Here is a 15,489-nt window from a genome sequence, read left to right as displayed (position 1 = left end):
CAGGAAACTCCCTCCATCTCCATCTCCCCTCCCACTGGCAGGCCCCCCAGCCCATGTCTACTTACCCCTGTCTATAGCTCGTGCACAACTTTGCTATCGTCTGCTCTTATTGTAGTTTATTTCTTAATAAACATGTCATAGCACTCATGGTGAAAACCACCCTCGTTTACAGAGCACTTCCTACATGGCTGGGCTCCGTCCGGGCCCCACTCCTTCTAGGCAGCTTTAGTGACCCTTCATAGTGGGCTGAACAGTGGCCCCTCCAAAAGATGTGTCCACATCCTAACCCCTGAAACCTGTCAGTGTGACCGCATTTGGAAAAAGCCTCTTTGCAGATGTAAGGATATTTAGAGCATCCTGGATTATCCAGGTGGGCCTTAAATCTAATGGCTAGTGTCCTTATAAGAGACAGAAGAGAAGGCTCAGGGAGAAGAGACCATGGGAAGTCAGAGGCCAAGATTAGAGTTGTGCAGCCACAGCCACCGTGAGCTCGACAAGGGAGGGAGGATTCTCCCTTGGGGGCCTCCGGGGGAATGTGGCCCAGAGAACTCCTTGACTCGAGACTTCTGGCCTCTAGAAGTGAAAGGATACGATTCTTTGTTTTAAGCCACCAGGTTTGTGATCATTTGTTACAGCAGCCCTGAGAAACTAATGTGCCCCGTGAGGTAGGTACGATTGTTACATTTTACAAAGGGAGAGCAGGCTCAGAGAGGCTGAGTAACCAGCCCAGAGTCCCACAGCTAGTCAGTGGTGGAGCCTGGATTCAGAGTCGGGCCTGGTCCCCTCTAGTCCAGCCTCGTGGTCACTAAGGCCTCCGAGGGGATTAAGGAGGCACGTGCGGCTCTGTTCTAACGGTCCTGCCTGGTGTGGTCTCAGTAGGGCTGGTTGGGGGCCACGCGGTGAAGACTGTGTCTGGGTCTCTGGACCCTCTCCACCACTCCCCGCACCCCTCCAATCCGACTGCCAACTTCCCCAGCCTCGAGTGTGTAGTGGGACAGAGACTGTGTTTATTGATCCCAGGGCCCATACTGTATGACTGGCACAGTGCCTGGCATACAGTAGGGGCCCAACAAATGTTTGCTGGGCAGATGAATGCGCGGGTGGATCTGTAGGCCTTGGACAGAAGGACAAAGCTGCTGACCGACTTGCTTGGTCAGGACGGGGGTGGGTGGTCACAGACAGCAGGGCCACCTCCTTCAAGCCTCAGGTGCCGTGGGCCATCTGCAGGCCTCAGTGGTGGCCTCCTCTTTGAGTAGCCCAAGGCCTCTCCTTACCCCTCACCCAGCCCCCAAAGAAATAGAGACGTCCCTGGAAATACTGCCTCCCCACCCCTCCCAGCAGCCCTGATCAGGATCCTTCTCAGGCTCAGATAGCTGGTGCTTGGGGGCTATTGAGGGAAGAGGGTGGAGATCACATTTGTTATTTCTATTGGAAAGAAAAAGGTTAAGGGAGCCAGGGACAGGAGGGGCAGCAGACACATTACGATGCTTCTTGAGGAAGGCCAGAGTGAGTGGACCCAGGGTCTGGGTCTTAGGTCTGTGTCTGGCCCCTTCTCTGGGCTTCCTCTGCCCATTGTTCTAATGAGGGCATTGGCTCTGCCCCCACAGCTGGAACCCTTGAACAAGGCAGAAGTGAGCCTCTCATGAGGGTACAGATGGTCACCTTGAGTGTAGGGATGGCAGAAGAATCAGTGGCTTGAGAAGGACTCAGACCCCTCCAACCTGCTCAGCCCCCAAAACTGGGGCCTGCGAGTCGGATGGAACCACCGTGGCTCCAACAACAGTGCCCGTCTTGGTGAAACACTCACTGCGTGCCAGGCCCGGTCCCACCCAGCGTTTCAGTCATTTCTCCCGACCCGCTGACCTGTGGGTAGCTATTAACGTCACCCTTAGGCAGGAAGGGCAGGCTGAGATTCAGAGACAGACAGCGACTTGCTCAGTGTCACACAGCGAGCGCAAAGAAATTGCAAGCAGGTCTGCTGACCTCCCAAGTCTGTGCTCTTTAAGACCGTTTATGGTTAGAGCAGCAAAATGGGGGTTTGCAGAGGGAGATGGTACTGTCCCATCGGGTGCTCTCAGCCTGCATCTGCTCAGACTCGGGGAGGAATCTTCCCTGGAGACGGGACTGCCTGAGGTGACTTTCTAGCCCAGGCTACCACATTCTCCACCCCCTGCAGCATGGGACGGCGGCTGAGAAGTCACAGGGAGTGGACCTTGTGAGGGCTTCTGGCTGGAGTTCAGGGACGGGGCTCAGTGACTCCTGCTCTTCAACCTCCCTGCATACACGCACACGTGTGCGCGCGGTGCCACGGGCCCGGGGTCGGGGTGTGGCGGCGGGGGGAGAGCAGCGGGAGGAGGATTCCTTGGAGACTCTTTATTTACTCTCTTCTGAAAGTTCTTCTCTCTGGAACAGCGACCGGCACCTCTGCCCGGGCCACGTCATGGGTCAGGACTGCGTCTGCTTGGGCTTGGGGTTCTTCTGGGCCACAGAGTCGTCTTTGGCACCTTCCTCCTGCCACTCAGGCTCCAGCAGCAGCAGCTTGCCCTGCACCGGGAGCTCCTCCGCCTCTCCCTCTGCCTCTCCCTCCTCCTCACCCGCCGACGACAAGGAGAAGTTATCCTGACTCACGCAGGCCACGAACTTCTTCATGGAGGATTCGTGGCCCCGGCCGTGGCCCGTGCCGAGCTTGGCACAGTGGGAACCCATCGCCCACTTTGGCTGCCTCTCTGGACTGGGAGGAAAGGCCACTGGTGGGGTATGGAGGGGCCGGCGAGGGTGGTAAGCAGAGCGCTGACATCACAAAGGGGATGTCACCCTGGGATACCTGAGTCTGAGCCGACACCTGAACTCAAACCTAGGCTACCAGCTGTCCCACTGAGCCCCTGCCACATACGGGGCAGGATCGAGGCCAAATGCCGGGCCCACACCCGTGCAGCCTCGCCCTGCTGTGTTGCCTCCTCCATCTGGCCTTGTTTGCCCTGGCAAAAGTCCCCCTTTTAGCTGGGATGAGAGTTGGGGATAGAATTTCCAGAAGCAGGAGAGCACACAGACTCCTCCCCACATCACAGAAGTATCCAGCCCAAGAGAGCTGCTGACAGTATGTGATGAAAAGTAGCCACGAGGGAGCCTTCCAGGGGGCACTGGCAATGTCTGGCTTCTTGACCTGCATACTTAAAACTTGTGCACTATACTTTTATAAAACTAAAGAAAACCCTACTCACTCTCTCCTGTTCTCCAAAATCACCCTTTAAAGGCAGCGGCTTGTAAGCTTTTGGGGCCACCAGCCTCTAGCTACACATGCCCACCCAGCACAATTTCAGCCCGGGAGGGGGTTAAGTCTCCTTGGTCATTGCTGAGCACTAGGAATCTGTTTTCTGACATATAATACAGATATTGTCCCAGATTCTCGGTGGCTGTGGTAGGCTGAGAGGAAAGAAGCTAATGTACCCCGTGAGGTAGGTACGATTGTTACATTTTACAAAGGGAGAGCAGGCTCAGAGAGGCTGAGTAACCAGCCCAGAGTCCCACAGCTAGTCAGTGGTGGAGCCTGGATTCAGAGTCGGGCCTGGTCCCCTCTAGTCCAGCCTCGTGGTCACTAAGGCCTCCGAGGGGATTAAGGAGGCACGTGCGGCTCTGTTCTAACGGTCCTGCCTGGTGTGGTCTCAGTAGGGCTGGTTGGGGCCACGTGGTGAAGACTGTGTCTGGGTCTCTGGACCCTCTCCACCACTCCCCGCACCCCTCCACTCTGACTGCCAACTTCCCCTGCCTCGAGTGAGACGGGGAGATGACAGGGAGATGATCCTGGGTTATCTGGGTGGACGCTGAGTGCAACCACAAGCGTCCCTCTAAGAGGGAGGCAGAGAGATTTCACACAGGAAGCAGAGACTGGAGATGCGGCCACAGCAGAGGAACGCCAAGGATTACGAGGAGCCCCCAGAAGCTCGGAAGAGGCAGGAATGGATTCTGCCCGTGAGCCTCCATGGCCCTGTTGTGATAATGAGGGTCCCATCTCAGAATCCCAGCGGCCCACAAGGCCTCACCCAGTTCTGCCCCTTGCCTTTTGTTCCCTCCACGCTGGCCTTGTTCTTGCTGGAGCACGCTAGACCTGCTTCCCATCTCATAACGGGTCACATTTTCACACTTTTGTCATCATGTTTCCATGACAAGGAAATGGAAAGGTCAAGGGGGGAGTAGTGTGGCCTTGGGCATCATGATGGCTCCGGGTGAGAGGACACGCACAGTGTCACTGGGTAACACACCAGCACGGCACTCAGGGATGAGGCCCCTGCCCTGACCCTCTCCTCCTCCCCTGACCCCATGGTGAATAGAAGCCTTGTTTGTGCCGTTTGCATAATGGAGACCCTGACAGGCCAGCAAGTTTCTTATCTCAAGCTTTATCTGGCAAATGACTTTTGCTCATTTTACTCAAAATCTTGTGGGCTCCTTGCAAACTTGGGGCTTGGGCATTCGAGGGGGACTTGCTATGGTCTCGCGAGGTGCTTCCTGGCAGGCGACTCTTCCTGGTGGGCCCAGGGAGGCTGGGAGCTGCCTTATGCATCTTCTCCTCCTCCCGATCCTTCTGCAGCCTTTTGGAAAAAGTTCTAGTTACGGGGCCATCTGGGGAATCTGGGTGGGGATGGGCTTGGGGGGCTTTCAGACAGGGTGGGGTCCCAGCACTGCACAAGCCCCCCACCTGTGGCTCCTGTCTGTCACGATAGGGCCTCTGTGGGTCCTCCCGTAGATCGGGACATCCTCCAGCCTCAGCTGCTGCACCTGATGCAGGTGCTCGCTTTTGCCCTGCTGCCCAGAGCCCTGCTGCGGACGGAGACCTTCGTTCGGACTCCTCAGGCAGCATCCGACCATCATGCTCATGGGTGGGGCAGCTGGGGCTGAGGCTGCAGCTGGCCTTGGGGGTAGGGGGAGGAGGCTGAGGCCTGCCCTCCTGCTCTTACTGTTAACAGTGTTGGTCGGGTCTGTCGGCAGCTCTCTGGGGCCTTGTGTATAAGGTGTGTATAAGTCCCCCCACCTTCTGTGAAAGCAGCACAGAGCACAGCAGCCGCCCCTCGCCCCGCCCATAAAACGTGTCCCTGTGCCTCGTAACGGGGGGACTCTCACAAGAAGAGCGCCAGCCTTCTTGTCCAAATCCAAGCCCTCATTCCCCAACCCCTCCAGCTGGTGCGAATCCACACGTAGTCCTTCCGGAAGCTTCCTCACCGCCTTTGCAGCTGTGCCGGGGTCTCTCAGGGGTCGGGGTGGGGCTTATCTGTCCACAGAGTTATCTTGTGCTTACTCTATGCCAGAAATTCCGGAAATTCCATACATTTACTCATTAACTGAGGCACGAAGAGGTTAAGTGACTTGCTCATGGTCCCTGCAAGTAAGAGGCAAGGCTGGGCTTCAGACTCCATGCCCTTGGCCCTCCGCCCCCTCCCCAGCCCCGGGGACAAATGTGTCCTCTTCCCTCCACCTCTGGCCTCCTGCTGCACCTCTCACTGTACTTTGATGACCCATTAAAATCTAGAATCGGAGTCATAGCAACTGCAGGGAGGATGTGGTAGACACATTAATGCCTCCTCCCAAAGATGTCTGTGCCCTAAGCCCTGAACCTGTGACTGTCACCTGACGTGCAGAAGGGACTTTCTGGATGTGAGTGACTTAAGGAGATGGAAGATTCAGTGTGGGTTCAGTGTAATCACATGGGTCCTTATAAGATGGGAGAGGGAGACAGGAGGGTCACAGGAAGAGATCTGAAGATGCTACACCACTGGCTGTGAAGGCGGAGGGAGGGGCCCCGAGCCCAGGAAAGCCAGAGGCCTCTAGGAGCTGAAAGACTAGGAGAAAGGTTATGCTTCCCGAGAGCCTTCAGAACCTGCTTGCACCTTGCTTTTAGCGCCATAAGGCCCATGTGAGAAAATAAATTTGTGTTTTAAGCTATGAAGTTCGTGGTAATTTATTACAATGGTGATAGGAAACTAATACAGAGGCCTCTTATATTAGTGCCCTCAGGCTCCCCCAGGGCACTTGCTCAAAATACGAATGCCCAGGCCTTACCCCCAGACCCTGCTAAGTCAGAACCTCCATAGCTGGAGCCTGCCCGGGGGCCCATGTTCAGCCGTCCTGCCAGCATCTTCTGACTGGCTGTGGAACCAATCTAGTAGTTGGGTCGTGGAAGCAAGTTCATCTCCCAGCTCAGTGACCTCACCTGCAAAGACGAGGCCGTCAATACCTGCCTCGCAGGTTGGGTGTGAGGCCTGGAAGTGGCGAATGCCCAGTACCTGTGCTCTATAAATGGAAGGCGTGGCCCTGTCAAGGCAACTGGGTCAGGGTTCTGGTCACTGCTGAAATGCCCTGGGCTTTGGTCTGCAATGAGATCGTGACCCAGGCTCTTGTGTTAAAAGATCTGACAGCTCTCTCTGAGGCCAGGCGACGGAAGTGTTTTGTGAACCACCTTCGCATATCTCAGTGTATCCTATGGTTAGTGGACCAAGTTATCTTGTTTCCTCAGCCAGGGGTGATGTTGTACCCGAGGATTAAATGAAAACTTAGCTCAACCACTGTCTGGACAGGTTACTCTCACTGTACCCAAACGGAGGCATCTTTTAAAAAACGGGAATTTCGGCATCTGGCACCTTGGGGAATTGGTGGGATGTAGTGACGGCTGGTGAATCGAGCTTGAGCTGGGAAATGTTTACTGGCTCTCGGGGGTGGGGAGTAGGGGTGGCAAGCCAGTCTTGATTGGTAGCACTTGCCAGTTTGTGGCCCATTTCAGGCTGCCAGCGGAAAGCCACTGAGCACAGAGCTGGGGAGCGTGTGTTCAGAAACCAGCACGGCCGTGGGGCCTGTAAAGGGGTGGCTGGGGAGGCAGATTTGGGTTGTGACTTGGGAGTAGTCAAGAGTTGGAAACAAGATCCCGTGCGACAACCATCCCTCGCGTCCCCTCTTCCCGGTGTCCCCAAGCCCTCCTCGCCACTGAGTCCCTGAAAGTAAAGAGACGAGAGTGACATTTTTCCTTCAGCGTTTATTGACAGGTGGCATTGTTCGCTGGCAGGCTGCTGTTCATTTCATCGGAATGGTGGCATGTTCGAGATGTGGCAAGAGGGTCTTGAAGGCTGGTAGCGTTTCAGGCAGGAGTGTGGTGGTCTTGCTACTGGGCACTTACTGTCTTGCACACCTTGTGGTGGTGTAGCGGCGGCAGCACACTGCGGAGAACGAGGGGGCGAGAGCAGACTTCAGCATGGGCTGAACCCCCACTCCACCCCAGCTCCCCGGCCCCCACCCGCGGAGCGGACCCCCTCACCTCTCCTCCGCCTCCGGCAGCACTGTCTCCTCCTGCGATATCTGCGCCTCGGGCGGCGGCATCTGCTCTGGCTCGGGCTGCGGCATCTGTTTCTGGCCATGGTGACGGATGGAATCGGCCTGGATGCTCAGAGCAGGGGATGCCGCCTTGGTTGAGCCAGCCAACCTGTGAGCAGGTGGAACTCTGTGGGCTGTGAGCCAGGGGCTGACCCCTGGGCCTCTTATAGGTGTGGCAGGGGCCCTGCTCACTGTAAGGTCACAGAGGCCTGGACGTCACAGAAGAGGGCCAGAGCCGGCCTGCATCATGTCCATATATGGGCATGTGGGAGGCCCTCGCTGAAGGAGGGCGGGGACGTGATGCGTGTGGGCCTCCGGGTCATCAGCGGAGGGGAGACGAGGTGACTTCCCTGTAAGGACACTCACTCGCTCCTTCACTTAGTCAGTCAGTTTGCAAAGCATCACTGAACACCTGCTATATGCCAGGTTCTGGCGAGACCCCAGCACACAGTGATAAACAAGGCAGACGTGTTCCTGCCTAATAAACTTTACAGTCTAACTACAGGAAACGTGAATGAAATTACCACGCAGAGTAACTATAATTGTGAAAAGTGCCGAGGAGAGGAACTTCAGGTTTTTATGAGAATGCGTGTTGCGGGGGGTGGTGCTTGACCTCAGGAGAGGCCCTAGGAAAGCCTCCTAAGGAGGATGAGTCAGAATGGGAGGTGGGAAAAGCATCTGGGAAGAGGGAACAGCTGTTGCGAAGATCAGAGGCAGCACGTGTGTGTGATTTCACTCACGTGAAATGTCCAGAGAGGGAGAGTCAGAGACACAGAGATGGGTGGGTGGGTGCCTAGAAGCGGCTGGAATGGGAACGGCTGCTCAGCGGGGGCAGGGTCTCCTTTTGGGGTGATGAACATGCTTGGGACCCAGAGAGTAGCGATGGTTACCCAACGTTGTGATTGTACTCAATGCCACTGAATTTTCACTTTAGAAGGCTGGATTTTACATGATGTGAATTTTACCTCAATTGAAAGAAAAAAAGGTTCTGGGGCTGAAAGGTGCTTGAAAGGTGTAAGGAATCAAAAGGAGGCCCAGGCGGAGGAGCAGAGACTGTGGCGGAGGGGGGCGAGACAGGGCCAGACCACTCTCAGCTTCGTCTAACCTTTCCCACATCCCCATGAACTTTAGGGATAAAGAGGGCAGCGGTTAGAATTCGATTTCATTAGCTATAACAGGAAACCAAAAGAAGTGACTTTGGCATAGAAGTTTTGTTTCATTGAAGAGGTCAGAGGTGATTTCGATGATCATTAGAGTGTCTTGTTTGGGGGATCCACACGCTGGAGTATTTGGGGATAATGGGTATCATGTTTGCCAACTGCTCTCAGGTGATTCAGAAAAAGAACAGTAACAAGGGGTGCGTATCTACATGGAGAAAGAGGGAGAGGGAGGGAGGGAGGGAGGGAGGAAGGGAGGGGGAGTGGAGTAAATGGAATAGAATGTTAACAATTGACCAGTCTGGATGAAGGGAAGTTCTTTGTATGGTTCTTGCAACTTTTCTCTAATTCGAAGTTATTTCAAAATAAATTATGGAGATTAAAAAAAAAAGGGGGGGGGGCCGGGGAAAGTCAGGAGGAAGGCCTTCCAGGGCTGGTATAGGGACTCCACCCTTAACAAGGGCCCAGACTTCTTTTATCTTTCGCCTCTGCCCTAGGCAAGTACTTTCCATCCTCAAGGTTGCCTCGCAGTCCAAAATCAGGGCTGCCATGGACGGTTGTGCAGTTCGTGTACTGCTCAAAGCTCTCAGCCAGGGGATTGAATGGTGCAGGCCAGGCCCAGCACCCATAAGCATGCTTCTGCCCATGGGAGCTATCTTTTTCTAATTAGACTGCTCACAGTGGAAGTCTTTCCTAATTTGAACAAAGGCACATTAAGGGCTAGCCTCGGCCCTGCTGGAAATTCAGCTCTATCCACTGTGCAAGAATAAATGAAGAAGAAGAAAGGGGGCGGGGGGCAAAGGAGTTATAACTCTATAAAGAGCTTTCCCAGACACCCCCACCCAGCAACTTCTTCTGATCACTTTCCTTACCATGAGAGCACCCTGCCTCTGAGGATAAAGCTGTGGTTCTTAGGAAGGAGAACGGGGCCAGTGGATAGTTAATACCCAGAGGGGGTGCACCCAGAAACTTCCAGGACCCCACCCTGCAACCCACAGCAAGGTGGGAAAACCATGAATTTGAAGCTGAAGTCCAGTAAGTAACAAGCATGTTGCACTTGGCACATAGGAGGTCAGCAGTAAATTCTCGATTATTGACTCATGTCTAGACTGACTTAAAATTATCACCCCCAATCTTGTAACACTTAGTACTTTTTGAAGATAACCTACATGATCCCGGAGGAACCCCATGAGATGACAGAGATGGGAATTTACCCTGTTTTGCTGATGAGGAATTTGAGACACCCAGGCCAGATCCCTCCCTCACTCAGGTTTTTATTGAGCATCTACTCTGTGCCAGGCACTCTTCTAGGCGGTGGGATTACAGCATGAGCAAGAGAGGTCAAAGTTCTTGCCCCCAAGAAGCTTACATTCTAGTTGGGACAGACGGCATTATTCAAGTGAACAAACAACTGAACAAAAGGCTTTGAATTTTATTACAAGTGTGCGTAGAATCAGTTGATATGACAGCAGCTGACTGGAGGTTTAGTTTAGGATGCTGGGGACAGGCCTTCTTGAGGAGGCAGTATTTGAGCTGAGAGCTGAGTGAGAAGAAGGAGCCAGGTGTGCCAACATCTGTCCCATGTGGGTCTCCCAGCTGGGGAGGGAGCGGTCACTCAGGGACTCCGCTCGGTGGAAGGGACATGTGAGCCGAGACTTGGCTGGCGGGAGCAGCCCATTGGTTTGAGGACTCGGCAGGGGGACAGGAAAAAGTTTGGAACTGAAAGGAGGCCCCTGTGGCTGCAGAGGAGAAAGCAGTTCTCGGCCTTACGGTTTAGTGGAGGAGATGGGTATGAGTCAAATCATCACAGAAACAGGTGAGGCGTCCTGCAAAGAGGAGGCCCTCGGAGTTCTGGGATGGGACGTTTGGTCTGCTCTGGAGTCGGAGGACTGCGGGGGCCACCAGAAATGTTGGGATTTGGGGCTCTAGCAGCCACCTGTTACCCTAAATCATGCAGCACTTGCTACTAACTCATACTTATTGAGTTTATTATTTGTCTCCAAGGAGAATATAAGTTCTGTGTGATCAGGAACTTAATTTTGTTCACTGAGGCCATCCTAGCACTGAATAATCAGTACATAAATGAAATCCAAATATTTGTTGAAGAACTGAACAATAAATGGATGCTTTGTGTGGTAAAATTCTTTTATTGTCATTTTCAAATATAAAATCATGGTTTCAGATTACGACTTTTGAAATGTCACACACCCTCTCCCTGCCCACTGCCCTAGCTCTGCTGAGAAATCCCCAAGACTCCTGTCATCTCAAACACAACCTGAATCTCAGAAGGATGTCCAATTCTGTCCTCTGAGGTCCCAGTTGGTCAATCGCATGGTGTGTCCTGTGTCCCCCCCCCTTCCCAGCCACATCCGTGAGGTCACAATGGCCACCGCGGCTGCCTGGATCCAGGGAAGATGTCACCAAAGAGATGAAGGGAGGGGTAGGGGCTACATGCTCCCCTCTGCCTTTGAGAAGGACAGAGCCAGGCAGTTCATTCTTAGGGTAACGAGAGGATGATCAGCAGTAGGAGGACAATGTTTTAAATGTGCCACTGTGCCCACCATTCTGCAGCCAGGGGTCTGTCCTGCAGGAATTCCCACATGTGGGCATGAAGGTGTGTGTAGGAGGGTGCCCACTAGAGCACTGTTTGTGGGAAGAAAATTGGCAATACCTTACTATTGACCTTAAGGAAATGGTCCATTGTTACATCCACATTGCAGCTGTTCAGGAGAACACTATATTTCATTCTTTTTAATGGCTGGGTAATATTCCATTGTATCTATGAAACAATGCCACTTGCAGCAACATGGATGGACCTGGAGATTATCATACTAAGCAAAGTAAGTCAGGCAGAGAAAGACAAGTATCACATATCACTTATATGTGGAATCTAAAAAAAAAAAAGCTACAGATGAATTTATTTAAAAAACAGAAACAGACGCACAGACTTAGAGAATGAATTTATGGTTACCGAGGGGAAGGGAGGAGGGATAGATTGGGAGTCTGGGATTGACATGTACACACTGCTATATTTAAAATAGACAATCAACAAGGACCTACTGTATAGCACAGGGAACTGCTCAATATTCTGTAATAAGCTAAATGGGAAAAGAATTTGAAAAAGAATAGATACATGTATATGTATAACTGAACCACTTTGCTGTACACCTGAAACTAACACAACATTGTTACTCAACTCTACTCCAATATAAAATAAAAATTAAAAAAGGTAAAAAGAACAGTAGAGTTATGTGCCCTGATACGAAAGGAAGTCCACAGTGTTATCAGCTCTAAGCAAACTGAAATGTAGGGTGTCACCCCACGTTTGTAAAAATTTTTAAATAAATGTTTACATAAGCATAGGGAAAAGTCCAGAATATAATATATTGACTTAGCAGTGGGGAAGGTTTCACTTTCTACTTTATTCATTTTTTTATTGTTTGGAATTTTTTACCTAAGGGCCATGGCATTGCTGAATACTGGATGAGTTATTTCCATCATGTGGAAAAAAATAATGGAAACTCATAATACACGTTACCTTGTTACCTGAGCAACTGCCACGTGCCGTGATCCCATTTAGTTGTCAGGTTATTTATTTTTCCTTTAATACGGGTTATTTTTTTTTCCTTTAATACACTTTTCTTTGAGGAAAAGTTGAAAAGTTAGTTACAGAGAGTTCCCATTTACTTCTCACCCAGTTTCCCCCATTGTTAACATCTTATATCACCATGGCACATTTGTCACAACTGAGAAACCAACGCCGGAACGTTACTGTTAACCAACTCCAGACTCTCTTTGGATTTCACCAATTTTTCCACTAATGCCCATTTTTGTTCCAGGATCTAGTTCAGGGTATCACATCCAGTTTTCCTTATTCTTAACATCTTATTAGGGATAGTGTGTTTGTCACAATAAACCGATTTTGATGCATTATTATTAACTGAAGTCTATGCCTTATTCATATTCCCTTAGTTTTTCCTTAATATCCTTTTTCTGTTCCAGGATCCCGTTTAATCATCATGTCTCCTTCGGTTCCTCTGGACTGTGCTGGTTTCTCAGACTTGTCTTTGATGATTGTGACAGTTTTGAGGAGCACTATTCAGGTATTTTGCAGAATGTCAACTAGGATTTGTCTGATGTTTTCTCATGATTAGACTGGGGATTATGTGTTTGGAGGAGGAAGATCACAGAGGGAAAGGGTCATTCTCCCCACCTCCTAACAAGGGCACATGGTCTTGAGCTGCCTTATAATGGTTGAAGTTGACCCTTATCACCTGACTGAGGCACTGTGTGTCAGGTTTCTCTACTTCATTTAATATACAGTATTTGGAGGTGAGTCACTGTGCATCCCACATGTAAGGGCTGGGAAGTTATGCCCCACCTCCCTGAGGGCAGAGTATATACATAAATTATTTGAAACTCTTCTGCACTGGAAATGTGCCTGTGCTCCCTCATTTATTTATTCAGTCATATATTTACATCAGTATGGGCTCATGGCTGTTCCATACTGTGGGTTATAATCCAATACTACTTTACTGTAATGCTCAAATTGTTCCCACTTCGGCCTGTAGGAGCTCTTCAGTTGGCCCCTGTGTCCCTTTGACATGGCCCATCATTGTGAGTTTTTCATGCCTCCTTACTTTCTGGCCCTGTTAGATACCCCAGGCCCATCTTGTGTATTTCCTGCTTTAAACCTAGAATCAACCATTTCTCCAAGGAGCCCTAGTTCCTTTTATTGGAGAATGGTGTTAGAAACCAAAGTCTGGATACTAGGTGTGCTCGTTGCTATGGGGTGTTGTTTCTTCTAGGCTCTCTGGGGAATATAATGTATATACTAACCTGTGTATGTATACAAATCTATAAATATCTGTATGTGTAGCCATCTGTATCACTTTTAAACATAAGTTCATCCTGATGTCTCTGACCCTAATCCACCACCACATGGATCATTCTAGCCTCCAGCCTCCTCCCCTTGCTTAGCTGTTAACTTCTTACCCCAACAGTGGGAGGCCTGGCTCCTACCATCCACCGTCCATTTTCTTATGTTCAACTCCAGCATGCATGTATAGTGGTTTTAGAATTGTTAACCTTTACCCCAATACCTTTCCTTTTATAAGTTTATTCAGCTGATATTTATTGAATGCCTTTTGTGCCGAGCACTGTTCTAAGCACAATAAACAAAACAAAGATGCCTGCCCGCATGGAGTTTATATTCTAGTGCAGGCAACAGAGCAATAAGTATAATAAATAATCATATAGTATGTTGAGAGGAAAACAGAGAAAGTAGAACAGGATGAGGATGGCTGGGTTTGCTGCGGGTGGTTGGGATGAGTGGCAATTCAGGGTGATCAGGGCAGGCCTTGTTTTTTGTTTCTTTTTTTTAAATATAAATTTATTTATTTATTTATATTTATTTTTGGCTGCGTTGGGTCTTCGTTGCTGCACGCAGACTATCTCTAGTTGCAACGAGCTACTCTTCGCTGCAGTGCGTGGGCTCCTCATTGCGGTGGCTTCTTTTGTTGCGGAGCACAGGCTCTAGGCACGCGGGCTCAATAGTTGTGGCATGCAAACTCAGTAGTTGTGGCCCACGGGCTCTAGAGTGCAGGCTCGGTAGTTGTGGCACACGGGCTTAGTTGCTCTGTGGCACATGGGATCTTCCCGGACCAGGGCTCAAACCCATGTCCCCTGTGTTGACAGGTGGATTCTTAACTACTGCGCCACCAGGGAAGTCCTAGGCCTTGTTGATAAGGTGACATTTGAGCAAATCCTGAAGGCAGTGAGGGAGTCGGTGATGTGGATATCTGGGAAATATACTCAGGCAGAGGGAACAGCCAGTGCAAAGGCTCCTGGTTGGGAATGTATCTGCCGTGTTCAAGGAACAGTAAGGAGGCCGGTGTGGCTGCAGCAGAGAGAGGCGAGGGTTGGGGGAGACAAGGTCATAGAGGTCGGGGGTGGGTAGCACAGTATGGATAGCTTTGTCGGCCATGCTAAGGATTTGGCCTTTACTCTGAAGGAGATGGGGACCACAGGTATGACGTTCTCTGACTCAAGGGCCCCCCTGCTGCTACTGTGTTGGAAGGATGTGGGGGACAGGGGTGGAGGCAGAGGGTCCAGTTCGGAGGCTGTGTCCATCATGCAGAGGAGAGGCGATCGTGGCTCAGACCAGGGTGTTAGTAGCGGGCTTGGCGAGGAGTGGTCAGATTCTGGCTCAGTTTTGTAGATGGAGCCAACAGTGCTTACTAGCAGCCTGAATGAGGGGAGCAAGAGAGAAAGAAGAGTCAAGGACTCTCCAAAGCTGAGGCTTTTGGCATGAGCACCTGGAAGGATGGAGTTGCCATCAGCTGAGATGTAGGAGGCAAGGAGTAGAGAAGGCTTGTGGGAAAAGGTCCAGAATTCAGACATCTAAGCGGAGGTGCTCTGAACCTGACGTCAGGGCTGGAGGTGATACATTTGGGCATTGTCAGCATTTAAATTATGAGATGGATCATATCACTGTCTCGGTTTCCTATTGCTGCTGTGACATAGTATTGATACTACAAACTTGCAGCGTAAAGCAACACAAATTTATTACCTTACTGTTCTGCAAGTCAGAATTCCAAAATTGGTCTTATGGGGCTAAAATCAAGGTGTCCACGGGGCTGCAGTCCTTTCTGGAGGCTCCAGGGGAGAATCCGTTCCCTTGCCTCTCTCAGCCTCTGGCCGCCCATGTTCTTTGGCTCATGGTGTTTTCTCCCCTCCATCTTCAGACATTTCCGACTCTGGCTCTCCTCCTCCCTCCTTCTTTCCCTTTTTCTGGTTGCTTGTGATTGCATTAGTCTCACCAGGACAATCCAGGATAATTGCCCCATCTCAAGATGCTTAATTTAATCATACTTGCAAAATCCTTTTGCCATGTAAGGTAACATGTTCATGGGTTCGGGGATTAGAATGGGGACATCTCTGGGGGCCCACTACGAGCACCAAGGGGGTGAGTGGAGAT

At 51.1% G+C, this 15,489-nt stretch overlaps 1 protein-coding gene across 1 annotated transcript; it reads right to left on the bottom strand.

Annotated features, from left to right (window-relative positions):
• Nucleotides 1–2,445: 2,445 nt before the first annotated feature.
• PRM3 (protamine 3) lies at nt 2,446–2,706 on the bottom strand. The gene has a single exon (XM_067705119.1). It carries the CDS (start codon nt 2,704–2,706, stop codon nt 2,446–2,448), a length of 261 nt encoding a protein of 86 aa, XP_067561220.1.
• Nucleotides 2,707–15,489: the final 12,783 nt, after the last annotated feature.

Source organism: Pseudorca crassidens, chromosome 15, assembly GCF_039906515.1.
Source record: "Pseudorca crassidens isolate mPseCra1 chromosome 15, mPseCra1.hap1, whole genome shotgun sequence".
Lineage (NCBI taxonomy): Eukaryota > Metazoa > Chordata > Mammalia > Artiodactyla > Delphinidae > Pseudorca > Pseudorca crassidens.
This window is presented reverse-complemented; position numbering and strand designations above follow the sequence as displayed.

Coding starts and splice junctions, on each gene's coding strand:
- PRM3 (XM_067705119.1), bottom strand. CDS start 2,706: ATGGGTTCCCACTGTGCCAAGCTCGGCACGGGCCACGGCCGGGGCCAC.